Consider the following 16,256-nt stretch of genomic DNA (forward strand, 5'->3'; position numbering starts at 1 on the left):
TAAATCTTAAAAAAAATAAAAAGCCGTTATTGTAAACATTCTCAAATTATTTTTGAAAATAGGAAAAGAATAAATAGCACTCATTACAAGTAATGCTGCTCAAGGCTGAGAATTCAGCAAATTATTAGTGCATAACTTTAAGTGTACTCCAGAGCTCACAGATCAATACTATCTAAGCTGGGAGGGACACATCCGACACTATTCCTGTATAATATACTGTATAAAGTGGGACTGGAATATAACATTCTATTTTAACCTCTTATTTATAAGCTTTTCTGATAATGTCATATTAAAATTTAAAGTGAATGAAGGCTAATTACATGGTTGTAAACTTAGTTGTGACTAGAACACACAGCAGCTTTGACAAGACTATTATTCAGCCAATTAAATCTTGATGCTGCCTTCTTCCTCAATATCAAAGTCAATTTCAAGAGCAGATAAGAACATGATAGGGCAATTAAAAGCTCACATAATTAAACTCTTTATAAACTGCTATGTATATGTCAATAAAAATGAAGTACTGCTTTTACCAGTAAACCTTTCTATGCCTTATGGACTTGGGATATAGTTAATTTTGACACTGATAATCCAGTTAAAAGTTTAGATTTAGGTCTCCAGAACAAATAATGATTCTTTCCCTACATCCCAGTTAAACTTCCAGAGTTAAACTACTAAGGATTCCTGCCTTTGGTTCCTTGTGAACCACACAAAAACTGTTCTTACCTTCACACCTTGAATGAGACCATTCATGAGGAATGTGTGTTGAGGAAATGTTTCATGTAGAACCTACAAAAAGCAAATAAACATCAAGAGAAATTCAAAAACAAATTAAAGGGAAAGATTTTTGCCTCTATTAATGTTAGATTAGGTAAATAAGATGAACCCTGGAATGAAAACATTTTAAGTATCAGTGAAGTATGAAAAATATCCTATAAGTATGAAAACATAAAAAATGAGGTAGAAATCTAAATAAGGCAAGAACCTACACTCGAGCACTCTGATGCCTTTCTTACAAAAGCATTTGCAGCAAATATAAATTAATTGGATATACTCTTCACCACCACTAATTATAAGCAGGTACCACAAAGGGTTATATAAACTCAAGTATGAACCTGCAGCCTAGCTTCATGTGACCTAGGTAGTCTAGGAAGCCTCAAGCCTTAAATTTAGATCACAGTGATTCCGGACTGGTAGTACTTCTGGTATCTAGCAGAAAAAAAAATCTAAAATCAATCCTGAAAAAGCATCATCTAGGCCTCAAATCAACCATTTTTTTTTTCCTCAAATATAATGACCAGGACATAATCAAAGGTAATGAGATACAAAAGGAAATATGACCTCATGAGCAACAAACAGCAACAAAAAATATATATATTATAATAGAAACAGACTTTCAATGACTTCACATTCTGGAATTACTTAACAGACTTTAAAAAGAATATGCTTGGGGCACCTAGGCAGCTTAGTTGGTTAAGGGTCTGACTTCAGCTCAGGTCATGATCTCAGGGTCCTGGGATTGAGCCCCATGCTGGACTCCTCACTCAGCAGGGAGTCTGCTTGCCCCTGCCCTCACTGGTGTGCTCTCTCTCTCAAACAAAATCCCTTTTTTTTTTTTATATGAAGAATATACTTACTATAGTCTAAGATACAGAAAATAAGCTTGAAATTTTTGAACTAGAAGCTGTAAGAAATAAGAAAGTCCAGAGATTTTAAAAAGAAAAAAATTCCAAAATAGAAAAAAAGTATTGACTTAAGTTCAGAACTCAATGGAGATGTTTAACAAAAGTAGACATCGCTAAGAGAATTTCTGAACCCAAAAGTAGGTCAACAGACCATCCAGAATGCAGCATGGAGACAAAAAGACAAAAAATAAAAGAGAAAGCAAAAGCCCCAGAGGATCCTGTAAGGAAATCTAACACAACTTCAATTAAATTTGTCTTGTAATGATAATGAGGCAGACACATTTCAGGAGTCAATGGCTGAAGATGTACTAGAACCAATGACAGACATTAGTGCAGAGATTAAAGTAGCGTAATAAATCCTAAGTAATATAAAAAGAAATCCAAACTCACAATCAGAAAACAAAACAAAACTTAAAAGCTGCAAGAAAAATACAGACAGACTGCCTAGAAAGATGGCTTTGTTGGGCAGCCCAGGTGGCTCAGCAGTTTAGTGCCACCTTCAGCCCAGGGCCTGATCTGGGGTCCTAGGATCGAGTCCCACATCGGGCTCCCTGCATGGATCCTGCTTCTCCCTCTGCCTGTGTCTCTGCCTCTCTCTCTGTCTCTCATGAATAAATAAAATCTTAAAAAAAAAAAAAAAAAGATGGCTTTGTAACTCCGCTAACAATGGAGCCCAGGCAAGAAGCATGCTATCCTATCCTCAACATAATGAGGAAAAGACAACAAATGCCAACCTACAATTCTATACCCAGTTAAAATGTGCTTTAAGTACAATTTTCAACCTAGCAAAAACTAGTTTCCTAACTTACAGTAATCTAACTTACGCACTCCACCTAATGATATATGTGTGTGTGTGTGTGTGTGTGTATATAAAGTTTCCTTACTTCAAGAAGGAAAATAATCTAGATGCAAGATGTGAGATGCAAGATGAAATAAACAGCAAAGAAAATGGTGAATATAAATAAACAGTGATGCACACGACAAAATGATGTGTCTTGCAGGTTTTATTTTTAATTGTGTGGAATTAGAAGATGTAATGACATTGGAATAAACAAGGTAAATAAACACCAAGTGTTTACATTCCTTTACCTCATTCCTGCTGACACTGCTGTCCTGGATGAGGGTGAAGATACTGACATTAGAGACTTCAGTAAGTTTGCATGGAATGCTATGAAAGTAAAATGCATTCGAAGAAATTATTTCCAACCTTTCCTCTAACAAGATTCTTTTTAAGGTTTAGAAAAGGTTTGTTATCTCAGCTAGTGACATTTGAATTCTACCTATTTGTACTGGAAAGACAGGAAAGTAAATAAAGAACAGCAAATATCTCAAGTTAAAAATCACTGAAGTTCTCAGAAGAACCTCAAAAATAACAGATTTCATAGGGCACAAAATACAAAAATGTTCTCTAAAGAAAACAGAATGCAAATCAGTATCAGTAGTTTCATTTATTACATGCATCACAAAAATATGGTCAAACAGCAAAACACAAGAAAGTTAGTATATCTTTAAAAATGTTTCTCTGACCCTGGGTATGCCACTAGGTGTAGGATGTATCCACTGTCTCACAACCCTCTCTTCTCCCCTTCTATATTTATCTGTCTCTGTCAAACTGACGCTGAGAACCTACAGATATTTCTGAGACTCCCCTTGCTCATGGGCTTTCTCACAGTTCCTGCCAGGAGGAAACAAAAGGTGGAGAAGTGCCAGTAAATACTACACCAACTCCAGGGCTGCGTGCATGCTGTCAAAGGGACAGAACTGCCCATCCTCCACTGCCTCCTGCTCTGTCCTCTGATCTCCCCCTAAAACAACTCTATACTCAAAACAACCTACACATGCATTCACTTGTGCAAATGATACAATCCACCAACAAGACAAAACCACTTAAATCTGGCAAAACTATATCCATGATTGAACAATGGAGTATGCATTTATTGGGCTGTACATTACACTAGAGAGATCTAATGGGATGTCTGGCTATATGAGGGAACATTTCTGGGCAATAGTGCCATGATGCAGGAAGTTCCTCTAAAAATCTTCGATATGTGCTTTTCAAAACTCTTCTACTTTTTCCTAATGCAGGGTAGAGTGGGGAAAAAAGAAAGCAGTTAAACTTTATTGAATAAATAAGTAAAACAAAATAAGACAGTAAAAAAAAAAAAAGCTAAACCTTCGTAAAATAAAGCAGCTATAACGAAAACAGCACTATTCTCATTTTGATAAATTCAAAAAATTAAATATATTATACAAATAATCTAACTGCAGAGAACAGTAACTGTTACCATAATAAATTAAACTTCATGATAAAAAGTATATTAAACATCTCTGATAAAATCAAAGCTTTTATTTTTAACATTTTCCTATAGATAATAAAACTTAAGGAAGATATTGCCTTTATTCTTCAGAAGGACTATCGTAAGCATTAAATATAATGGTATTTCCTTTTCTATTTTTTAAAGGTTTTATTTATTTGACAGAGAGAGTGAGAGAGCACAAGTAGGGGGAGCAGCAGGAGAGGGAGAAGCAGGCTCCCCACAAAGCAGGGAGCTTTGATGCAAGGCTGGATCCCAGAACCTTGAGATCATGACTGAGCCAAAAGCAAATGCTTAACTGAGCCACCTAGGCACCCCTATAATGGTGTTTCCTAGGGACTGAAAGTTTAGAGTTGAGCGGACTTCTGGTACAATGAAGCTCATAAATAACTGCATGTACATCATAACATATACATAATGTACATAAATACACATCACATACACAGCTGGTTTTCTGCACTTCTACCTAAAATTTTACCAACAGGAAACTAAATTTACAGTATTCCTGGAAAGCTAGGGTACATGTGAAAGTTGAAGCAACAATAACATGTAAAAAGGTGAAAGGAAAAATCTTTGAAAACGTAATTTTCCAGAGTCCAGGAAAGCAAACAGCCCAGAACCAGAGGAGGAAAAACATCTACAGTTGAACAGGTTATTAAAAGGTTATAGGGATCCCTGGGTGGCGCAGCGGTTTGGCGCCTGCCTTTGGCCCAGGGCATGATCCTGGAGACCCAGAATCGAATCCCACATCGGGCTCCCTGCATGGAGCCTGCTTCTCCCTCTGCTGCTGTGTCTCTGCCTCTCTCTCTCTCTCTTTCTGTGACTATCATTCATTAAATAAATAATTTTAAAAAAAGGTTATAAAATGAGGGGTGCTTGGGTGACTCAGTCAGTTGAGCTTCTTCTGCTTTAGACTCAGGTCATGATTTCAGGGTCCTGGGATCGAGCCCAGTGTCATTGGGCTCCCTTCTTCCCCCTGTTCCCGCTATTCTGCCTACTTGTACGCTCTATCAAATAAATAAATAAAATCTTTTTTTAAAAAAATAAGGTTATAAAATGAGCTCCTGGTATCTTGCTCTCAAAGCTGCTGACTTCTGTATCTGTGCCCAACACAAGAATCAAAATGCATAATTCTCTGAACTGGGACTTCTAAATGGGATCCCTGTAGAACCAAATGGATTAAAAAATGATAGTGCCCCAGATCCCTTATATCTATAGTCCTACAATAAACTACTTCATCAGTATAGAGGGATCTCTGAACAACCACACTGTCATAAATCAAGAGCTCCTACAAGCAACACTCGTGTTCAATTCTGAGGAATAGAGCTTTCCATCTGGGCTGGAGAACAATAATCCAACTTTCAGAGACCAGAGGTGCCTAAGGCACAGGTGGCAAATTGGCAAGCTGATCTTTTCTATTTGTATTTTTTTTTTCAAGTGAGATAGTTGTCAGCGTGTAAATTTCAGGAAAATTCATACTCCATATGATTTTCTAGCGTGTCACAGGAAGTCAGAAGATTTCAGAACATAGGGCTTGAATTACCACATCACTGATTAGCTGAGTAAGCAAAGTGGCTGCTGCAGTTGAAGGAGCATATATTCCAACTGTAACATTCCTACCCCACTTCTGACATTTACATTACTTGCCTACCCCAGAAAACATTTGTTTTCATAATCTCTGATCTAACCCCTCATTTGTATATATAAACATGTATAAAATTCAACAACAAATGTGAAAATCACTGAAAGGTTTAAAATAAACCTTATTTTAAACCTTTCAACAAATGTGAAAATCACTGAAAGGTTTAAAATAAGTATGACATTCAAGAAAATGCTACGCACATTGAAAACAATGTGCTACACAGGGACCTACACCAAAATAAGCAAAACCAGTTTAAAAAAAGTCGTTAAGAACTGATCAAAGTCTTCAAGAACTGATTACAAGAGAAAGCACAGAAATACATAATAAGAAAGAATGTCAGAATGGATAAATACATAGTATTACAATGTACTATAGTGTTTTAAAAAAATACAGAATTGGGCAGCCCAGATGGCTCCATGGTTTAGCGCCGCCACCTTCAGCCCGGGGCCTGATCCTGGGGACCAGGGATGGAGTCCCATGTCAGGCTCTCTGCATGGAGACTGCTTCTCCCTCTGCCTGTGTCTCTCATGAATAAATAAATAAAATCTTTAAAAAACAAAATACAGAAATTAGCTGCATAATATATAAAAAAGTAGAAAAGAAATGTAACTCAAAAGGTGTCAGAATAGGCAGACAAAAGACAGCAGTGGGTATAAAAAATACATTGAACATAATTAACAAATTTAACATACTTACCATATAGAGAATACTACACTGGGGAATACTTGTTCTTTTCAGGTCACATAGAAAATTTATAAGAATCAACCATATACGAGGATACAAAACAAGCTTCAACAAATTTCAAAGAACTGAAATAATTCATGTTCTCTGACAATACAATCTAGAGAAGTCCCCAAATATTTAGAAATTAATACACTTAGAACAATCCATGCGTCAAAGAAGAAATCACAAGAAATATTAGAAAACAGAATAAACTGAATGGTTATATCAATACAACACATCAAACTCATGAGTGCTTAAAGACCAATTTTAGGTTTGAAATACATAAAACGGAAAACCAACAAAGGGCTGAAAACAATGTTGTTGTTGTTGTTGTTGTTGTTGTTTTTTTTTTTTTGAAAACAATCTTCTAACCTTCAACATAAAGAAGTGAGAGAGGGCAGCCCGGATGGCTCAGCGGTTTAGCACTGCCTTCACCCAGGGCATGATCCTGGGGACCCGGGAGAGTCCCACATCAGGCTCCCTGCAAGGAGCCTGCTTCTCCCTCTGCCTGTGTCTCTGCCTCTCTTCCTCTCTGTGTCTCTCATGAATAAATAAATAAAATCGGGATCCCTGGGTGGCGCAGCGGTTTGGCGCCTGTCTTTGGCCCAGGGCGCGATCCCGGAGACCCGGGATCGAATCCCACATCGGGCTCCCGGTGCATGGAGCCTGCTTCTCCCTCTGCCTGTGTCTCTGCCTCTCTCTCTCTCTCTCTCTCTGTGACTATCATAAATTTAAAAAAAAAAATAAATAAATAAAATAAAATAAAATAAATAAATAAAATCTTTAAAAACAATTTTTTTTAAAAAACATAAAGAACAGCAAATCCAATCCAAAGAAGTAACAAAAAAAGGTAATAAAAAAAGACATCAGCAAAATGAAATCCAAACATTTAGTAATGAAAATCAACAAAAACCAAAAGTAACTCCTCTGAGAAGACTGGAATTGATAATTCTTAAACTATTAGGACTACACCAAAATAAAAATCTTTTGCACAGTAGTGAAGGAAACCACAACAAATGACAACTTACTGAATGGGAGAAGACATTTGCAAACCCAAATTGGGGCTAATACCCCAAATATTTAAGGAACTTGCACAAACCAATACCAAAAAAAAAAAAAAAAAAGAAAGAAAAAAGAAAAAAAAAAAGAAACCACTACAAATAATCCAATTAAAATGGGCAGAGGACCTGAAGAGAGGTTTTTCTAAAGACTTATAGATGGCCCCAATGGACACAAAAAAAGATGCTCAACCTAACTAATTATCAGGGAAATGCAAATCAAAACCACAATAAGACACCATCTCACACCAATAAGAATGGCTAGTTATCAATGGCTAGGAAATAACAGGTGTTGGCGAGGATGTGGACAAAAAGGGAATCTCACGTACAGTTGGTGGGAATATAAATTGGTGCAGCCACTATGGAAAACAGTATGGAGGTTCCTCAAGAATTAAAAATAGATGGGACGCCTGGGTGGCTCTGCGGTTGAGCACCTGCCTTCGGCTCAGGGAGTGATCCTGGAGTCCCAGGATCGAGTGCTGATCAGGCTCCCTGCATGGAGCCTGTTTCTCCCTTTGCCTGTGTCTGCCTCTCTGTCTCTCATGAATAAATAAATAAAATATTTTAAAAAAACACCTGTCGAATCACCATGTACACCTGAAACTAATACCATACTTTGTAAAAATACAAAATAAAAATAAAGGAAATTGTGAGACACACACACACACACACACACACACACACACGGGAATATTATTCAACTATAAAAAAGGAAGGAAAGGGACACCTGGTCAGTGGTTGAGCATCTGCCTTTGGCTCAGGTCATAATCCCAGGATCCTAGGATTGAGTCTTGTATCAGGCTTCCTGCATGGAGCCTGCTTCTCCCTCTACCTGTGTCTCTGCCTCTCTCTGTGTCTCATATATATATATATATAAATAAAATAAAAAATAAAATAAAAATAAAATAAAATAAAATATAAAATAAAATAAAATAAAATCTTAAAAAAAGGAAGGAAATTCTGCCACTTGAGACACCAATGGACCCTGAGAAATAGGCAGAGAAAGACTAGTATCATATTATCTCATTTATATGTGGAAGCAAACAAAACAAAACACAACAAGCTCACAGATAAAGAACAGATTGGTGGTTGCCAAAGGCAGGGGATGGAGAGTAAAATGGGTGAAGGGGATCAAAAGTACAAGCTTCTAGTTATAAAAATAAATATCAAAACTAAGTGAGTGGGATTTATGGAAGGGTAGCCTAATTTTCAAAAATCAATAACTGACCACATTACTCAAATAAAGGAAAAATCTAGTTGTTATCTGATTATATGCAGAAAATTCATTTAATAAAATTTAACACCTATTTAGGATAACAACTGTAAGCAAAACAGTAATAGAAGGGAACTTCCTTTCTCTGATAAAGAGTATCTACGAAAACAAACCTACAGCAAATAATACACTTAGTGGTAAATTTTAGATCTACCACCAGAGATCATCTCTGAGATAACGATGCCCACTACAATTGCTTCTATTCAACATAGTACTTGAGTACTTGAGCAATGCAATAAGAAAAAGAAAAAGGACTGGAAGGAGTTAAAAACTATCATTATTCACAAAATATATGAATGTGTATGTAAAAATCTGCAGATAAACACTTAGGATTAATAAGTGAATTTAGACAATCACCAGATACAAGGTCAAAATACAAAAACAAATGGTTTCAAGTACCAGCATGACAGAAAATTAAACCTTTACCCTTCTCCATGAATGTCCTAGCCGGCTAAGCACCAAGCGTTCAGGGACTGACTGGGAACTTGCCACCTGTCTTGGTACCCTAGTTATGTCAGTAACAGCCTCACAGCCCTGGAGTATGAACTGAGACACAGTTAGAAAAGCAGCAGTGAGATGGGAGACTACAAGCAGAGCCAAAGTCCACATTTCCAATGGGAATGGCAACCATCTGGGAAGGAGATACCTTTATTTTCTCTGGCCGGAGACAGGAGGCCAGCTCCCTTCCCAAACCTCTCACTTAGCTTATAACATCCTCTGCTGGACACCTGCAGATGCCCTAGGCCTGGTGATACCCAAACAGCTCTGAAACCAAATTGCAAAGGGCCCTGTGGCCAAACCTCACCTACAGTCTCCAGGACTGGACCAGATTCCCTGCTTGAAAGCAGAGGATATGACTCAGACACTGGATCTGAACAGATTCCTGGGAAAACCTTGTTTCCAAAAAAGGGCAAAGGTGTATACAGGGAAACATGGAGGGCAGAGTTCTTCAGCAGAGACATTAAAAAAAAAAAGTTTTTTAACCTTTACAACTATATTATTATATCAAAAAACATTAAATACCTTGGAGTAAAACTAGTGAAAAATCTATGCAGTGAGAAATATAAAATATTATTCAGATAAATTTTAGAGACTAGATATAAAGAGGATATACCACATAAAAGACTGAATATTGTAAAGATATCAATTCTCCTCCAATTAATCTATTGTCAATGTAATGACAATCAAATTTCCTATCAACACTGAATATTGAAGAGCCGATTATAAAATGTATATAGATAGATAAAAGGTGTAGAATAGCCAATCTTGAGGAGGAAGAACCAAGCCAGAGCAGTTATACAAGATACCAAGATACTGCTACAGAAATCAACACAGCATGGTATTGACACAGGGCATATACATAAATAGAATACAAAACTTAGAAACAAATCCATATGTATGTGGTTGCCTAATTTATGATTAAGTTGACACATACAATGGGGAAAAGAAATTTTTCCCCCAATAAATTAGGCTGGTTCAACTATGCATTATTCATATGCAATCAAAAGGAATCTTGACCTCTACAAAACACAATGATTTTTTTTCTAGATGGATGGCAGATTGATGTGTGAAAAAGAAACCAATAAACCTTTGAAAAAAGAAAGTTTCTTAAACAAGATTTTAAGAAAGTACTAACCTTAAGGCAAAAAAAAAAAAAAAAGAAGAAGAAGAAGAAACTGACCTGCCTAAGCTAGAGTCTGGCTAGTCACAGGGTTAAATCACTATAGAAAAATTTTGGCAGTAATTATATGCTGAAGTTGAATAAAACCCTGCAATTTTAGGGGATGCCTGGGTGGCTCAGTGGTTGAGCATCTGCCTTTAGCCCAGGGCATGATCCTGGAGTCCCGAGATCGAGCCCCACATCAAGTTCCTTGCGGGGACCTGCTTCTCTCTCTGTCTAGGTCTCTGCCTCTCTCTTGGTGTGTCTCTCATGACCAAATAAAATCTTTTTTTTTTTAAGATTTTATTTATTTATTCATGAGACACACAGAAAGAGAGGCAGAGATATAGGCAGAGGGAAGAGAAGCAGCCTCCATTGTCACAAAGCAAAATGACAGAGGAGGTAACAAAACTTCCCAAATTTGATTTAAAAAAGAAAAAAGTGAATTAACAGACCCCAGAAGCTAAATAAACCCCAAGTAAAAGGAACACAAAGAGATCCACACTCAGACACATTAATGCATAAACTATTGAAAGACAAAGAGAAAATCTCTAAGCAGAAAAAAAGGAAAATGAATTCACCACATATATTAGAGACTGACAAATTATCTGTAAAGGGACATAGAGTACATAGTAAATATTTTAGGGTACATGGTTTGTGTTGCAACTCAACTCAGCCATTGTAACACAAAAGCAACCACATTCAACAGACACTGTTGTGGTCCAACAATTTTTTATTTATGGATACTTCCACCTGAATTTCATATTAAATATCTTCTTTTGGTTGTTTCCAACCATTTAAAAATGTAAAAAGCATCCCTTAGTGCACAGACCACACAAACTCAGGCAGTAGGCCAGATTAGGTACATGGGCCATAATTTATAGACCCCTGACATAAAGGGGAACAAAGATACTTATTATTAGCTGACTTCCTATCAGATAAAATGGATGCCATAAGGCAATATAATAATATATTAAAAGTACTGAAAAATCTATTTAAAAAATTAGAATGTAAAAAAAAAAAAGAATGTATTATATTATAAATATTACGATAGGGAGACCCACTCCTGTTATATTTAGATGTTAACTCTTCTTAAAATTGTAGGAAAGTTTGGAAATCAGCACTGTCTTTATTTAAGCATTCAGAAGTTTACTGGTATAAAAGTATGCTACAGACTACAACATACAACTAATACATATAACGCACAGTAATAGGACAAAAATAAATGCCAAGCAAAAGTCAGTACATCTGCTTAATTAAGGCCCATTATATCATAACAGTGAGCTGTGCAAGAGAAAGCAAAGATTTAAAAAACTATGATCATATATTATAGATACTCTTAGTGAATGCTACTTATCTCATTTTAACAATAAAAGGTAAATTTACCCACAAGAGGGTAATTTCAGGTACTTGGTCAAAAACCACTAGAAAACTATCAAAATCATAAGATGAGCCTGAACATTTTGATTCCAGAAGCCAAGACAAGCCTCCGTGTGACTAGAGTTAGAACTTTACTTCCTTTTCATGTAGAGAGCAAAGTACTTACATATTATGCTCCAAATGGCAAAAATAGTCCCATCTCATTTTATCTCAAGTCCCAAAAGGAAAGGATTAAGTGAAGGAAGCAGAAAAGGCTAGACTACAGAGGAAATAAGGGGCAAATAAGATGGAATATGGGGTTTTTTTTAATAAATGAGCACATACTCTCAAAGCAAGGACAAGAATACTGAATGTGGTGGGAAAGTAAAGAACATTCTTTATTAGATCACTGTATGAAGAGAATGGTGTATTGGAGTATACTGTATCCTTGAATCTCTAGCAAGATTTGAGGAAGGTCAGCTTGCAAAAGAAAATCTGCAAATTCCAAGAATAAAATTTTCCACTCATAGGACCAGTATTAAGTATATCTTTATTGAAATAAGTGCTATTTAAACATATCTAAAGATGTTTATATTAATAGCTTTATTTACAGTAAAATGAGATCAGGCCCTCTAACAGACGATGCACGTTTTCAAATAGAGGGTAGAATGTAAGGCAGGGATGGAGAGTCATTTTTATGCATAAGCTACTACTAGCAGAAGGTAAGGCCAATGAGTGAGGTCAACTTTACAAATTTACTTCAGTGTCTTAGGGGTTGAGAACTTTCTCATGGTACTTAATAAACTAAAATTGTAATACAGGACATGAGACAGGCAACAAATTACACAGAGTAAATGACTAAGAAAAAGTAAATTTTACACTACTTCAGTTTGGGCAGCTTATACACTTCTAGGGATGCATCCATTTCTTCCAGGTTGCCTAATTTGTTGGCATATAGTAATATGTTCTTATAATCATTTGTATTTCTTTGGTGTTGGTTGTGATCTCTCCTCTTTCATTCATGATTTAGTTTATCTGGGTTCTTTCTCTTTCCTTTTTCTAAGTCTGGCCAGGGGTTTGTCAATCTCACTAATTCTTGTAAGCAACCAGCTCCTAGTTTCGTTGATCTGTTCTAGTGTTCTTTTGGTTTCTGTTTCATTGAATTCTGCTCTAATCTTTATTAATTCTCTTCTCCTACTGGGTTTAGGCTTTACTTGCTGTTCTTTAGCTCTTTTAGGTGTAATGTTAGATTGTGTATTTGAGATCTTCTTGTTTTTTGAAAAACACTTGTATTGTTATATACTTCCCTATTTAGGACAGCCTTTGCTGCATCCCAAAGGTTGTGAACAGCTGTGTTTCATTTGATTCCATGAATTTCTAAAATTCTTCTTTAATTTCCTGGTTGACCCACTGTTTAGTAGGACACTATATAACCTTCAAGTATTTGAGTTCTTTCCAAATTTCCTCTTGTGACTGAGTTCCAGTTTCAAAGTATTGTGGTCCAAAAATATTCAGGGAATGTTCCAGAATCTTCTATTCTGGAGAATGTTGCATGTGCACTTGAGAAGAATGTGTATTCTGTTGCTTTCGTATGGAATGCTCTGAATGCATCTGAAGTCCATCTGGTCCAGTGGGTCGTTCAAAGCCCTTTTTTCCTTGTTTGTCTTCTGCTTAGATGATCTGTCCATTGCCAAGAATAAGGTGTTAAAGTCCCCTACTATTAATGTATTATTATCAATGTGTTTTCTTTAATTTTGTTATTAATTGGTTTATATAACTGGCTGCTCCCATGTTAGGGGCATAAATATTACAATTGTTAAATCTTGTTGGATAGACCCTTTAGTTATGATTTAGTGTCCTTCCTCATGTCTTATTATAGTCTTTGGTTTAAAATCTAATTTATTTTGGGACGCCTGGTAGGTTCAGTGGTTGAGCATCTGCCTTCAGCTCAGGTCGTGATCCCAGGGTCCTGCGAATGAGTCTTCCATTGGGAGCTTAATTGGCTGCTCCAATGTTAGGGGCATAAATATTACAATTGTTAAATCTTGTTGGATAGACCCTTTAGTTATGATTTAGTGTCCTTCCTCATGTCTTATTATAGTCTTTGGTTTAAAATCTAATTTATTTTGGGACACCTGGGATGTTCAGTGGTTGAGCATCTGCCTTCAGCTCAGGTCGTGATCCCAGGGTCCTGCGAATGAGTCTTCCATAGGGAGCTTGCTTCTCCCACTGCCTATGTTGCCTCTCTCTCCGTTTCGCTCATGAATAAATAAAAATAAAATTTTAAAAAATAAATAATTAAAATCTAATTTCTTTTGATGTCCATTAGGATGATAAATAGATTTCCATGGGATCCCTGGGTGGCTCAGCAGTTTAGCGCTTGCCTTCCACCCAGGGCACGATCCTGGAGTCCGGGGATCGAGTCCCACATCGGGCTCCCTGCCTGGAGCCTGCTTGTCCCTCTGCCTGTGTCTCTGCCTCTCTCTCTCTCTCTGTCATGAATGAATAAATAAAATCTTTTAAAAAAAAAATTTTTCCACCCTTTCACTTTCAATCCACAAGTATCTTTAGGTCTAAAATGAGTCCCTTTTCTAATGGCTGAGTAATAGAAACGACAAATACCCACCATTTGCTTCGACATGGATGGAACTGGAGGGTATTATGCAGAGTGAAATAAGTCAATAGGAGAAGGACAAACATTATATGGTCTCATTCATTTGGGGAATACAAAAAATAGTGAAAGGGAATAAAAGGGAAAGGAGAAAAAATGAGTGGGGAATATCAGAAAGGGAGACAGAACATGAGAGACTCCTATCTCTGGGAAACAAACTAGGGGTAGTGGAAAGGGAGGTGGGCAGGGGGTGGGGGTGACTGGGTGACGGGCACCAAGGGGGGCACTTGATGGGATGAGCACTGGGTGTTATTCTATATGTTGGCAAATTGAACACCAATAAAAAATAAATTTATAAAAAAAATAAATAAAATGAGTCCCTTGTAGACAGCATATTGATGGGTCTTGCTTTCTAAGCAATCTGATACCTTATGTCTTTTGATTAGGGCATTTAGCCCATTTACATTCAGAGTAACTACTAAAAGGTATGAATTTAGTGCCATTGTATTACCTGTCAAAATCCTTGTTTCTGTAGACTGTCTTTATTCCTTTCTGGTCTATGTTACTTTTGGGCTCTCTCTTTGCTTAAGGGATCCCTTTTAATATTCCTTGCAGGGCTGGTTTTGTGATCACAAATTCTTTTAGTTTCTGTTCGTCCTGGAAGCTCTTTATCTCTTTCCAATCTGAATGACATCCTTGCTGGATAAAGTATTCTTGGCTGCATATTTTCTCATTCAGCAACTGGAATATATCATGCCTGTCCTTTCTGGTTTCTGTGGATAGATCTGCTGTCAATGTAATGTTTCTATTCTTGTAGGTTATGGATCTCGTTTTGAGCTCCTTTCAGGACTTTCTCTTTGTCTCTGAGATTTGCAAGTTTCACTATTATTATACGCTGGGGTATTGACTTATTTTTATGGATTTTGAGGGGGGATTCTCTGTGCCTCCTGGACTTGGGATGCCTGTTTCCTCCCCCAGATTAGGGATGTTCTCAGCTATAATTTGCTCCAATATACCTTTGGGCCCTCACCCCTTCCCTCTTCTTTTGGGATCTCAATTATGCAAAATTTCTTTAACTTTATAACATCACTTATCTCTCAAATTCTCCCCTGGTGATCCAGTAGTTGTTTATCTTTTTCTCAGCTTCTTTATTCTCTATCATTTTGTCTTCCATATCACTAATGGTCTCTTCTGCCTCATTTATCCTAGCATTTAGAGCCTCCAATTTTTTTTTTTTTAAAGATTTATTTGACACAGGGGATCCCTGGGTGGCTCAGCGATTTAGTGCCTGCCTTTGGCCTGGGGCGTGATCCTGGAGTCCCGGGATCGAGTCCCACGTCAGGCTCCTGGCATGGAGCCTGCTTTTCCCTCCTCCTGTGTCTCTGCCCCTCTCGCTCTTTCTTTCTCTCTCTCTTTCTGTGTCTATCATAAATAAATAAATAAGTAAATAAATAAATCTTTAAAAAAAAAAAGATTTGACACAAATAGCGAGCCCAAGCAGGGAGAGTGGCAGGGAGAGGGAAAGGGACAAGCAGGCTCCCCAAAGCGTAAGGAGTCTGAATGCAAGGCTCGATCCCAGGACCCTGGGATCATGACCTAAGCCAAAGGCAGATGCCTAACTGACTGAGCCACCCAGGTGCCTTAGATCTTCTATTTTTTATTGCATCTCATTAATAGCCTTTTTTATTTTGACTTGATTAGATTTTAGTTCATTTCTCCAGAAAGGGATTCTCTAATGTTTTCTGTTTTCAAGCCTAGCTAGTAACTTTATAATCATTATTCTGAACTCTAGTTCCAACATCTTTTTTTGTTTTTTAATTTTTACTTATTTATGATAGTCACACAGAGAGAGAGAGATAGAGGCAGAGACACAGGCAGAGGGAGAAGCAGGCTCCAGACCGGGAGCCCGACGTGGGGCTCGATCCCGGGTCTC

General features: G+C 37.1%; 1 protein-coding gene across 2 annotated transcripts in view; it reads right to left on the reverse strand.

Moving 5' to 3' along the window:
• Positions 1–16,256, reverse strand: part of MFSD14B (major facilitator superfamily domain containing 14B) — a 72,059-nt gene that overhangs the window by 30,172 nt on the left and 25,631 nt on the right. Inside the window, exon 3 of one of the 2 annotated variants that reach the window (XM_041736774.1) lies at positions 724–786. The exons of the other annotated variant lie outside the window; for it this stretch is intronic. Within the exon in view, the coding sequence (XP_041592708.1) occupies positions 724–786 (63 nt within the window). The remainder of the gene's footprint in view (positions 1–723; positions 787–16,256) is intronic. 2 annotated transcript variants of the gene reach the window in all.

Source organism: Vulpes lagopus, chromosome 2 (assembly GCF_018345385.1).
Source record: "Vulpes lagopus strain Blue_001 chromosome 2, ASM1834538v1, whole genome shotgun sequence".
Classification (NCBI taxonomy): domain Eukaryota; kingdom Metazoa; phylum Chordata; class Mammalia; order Carnivora; family Canidae; genus Vulpes; species Vulpes lagopus.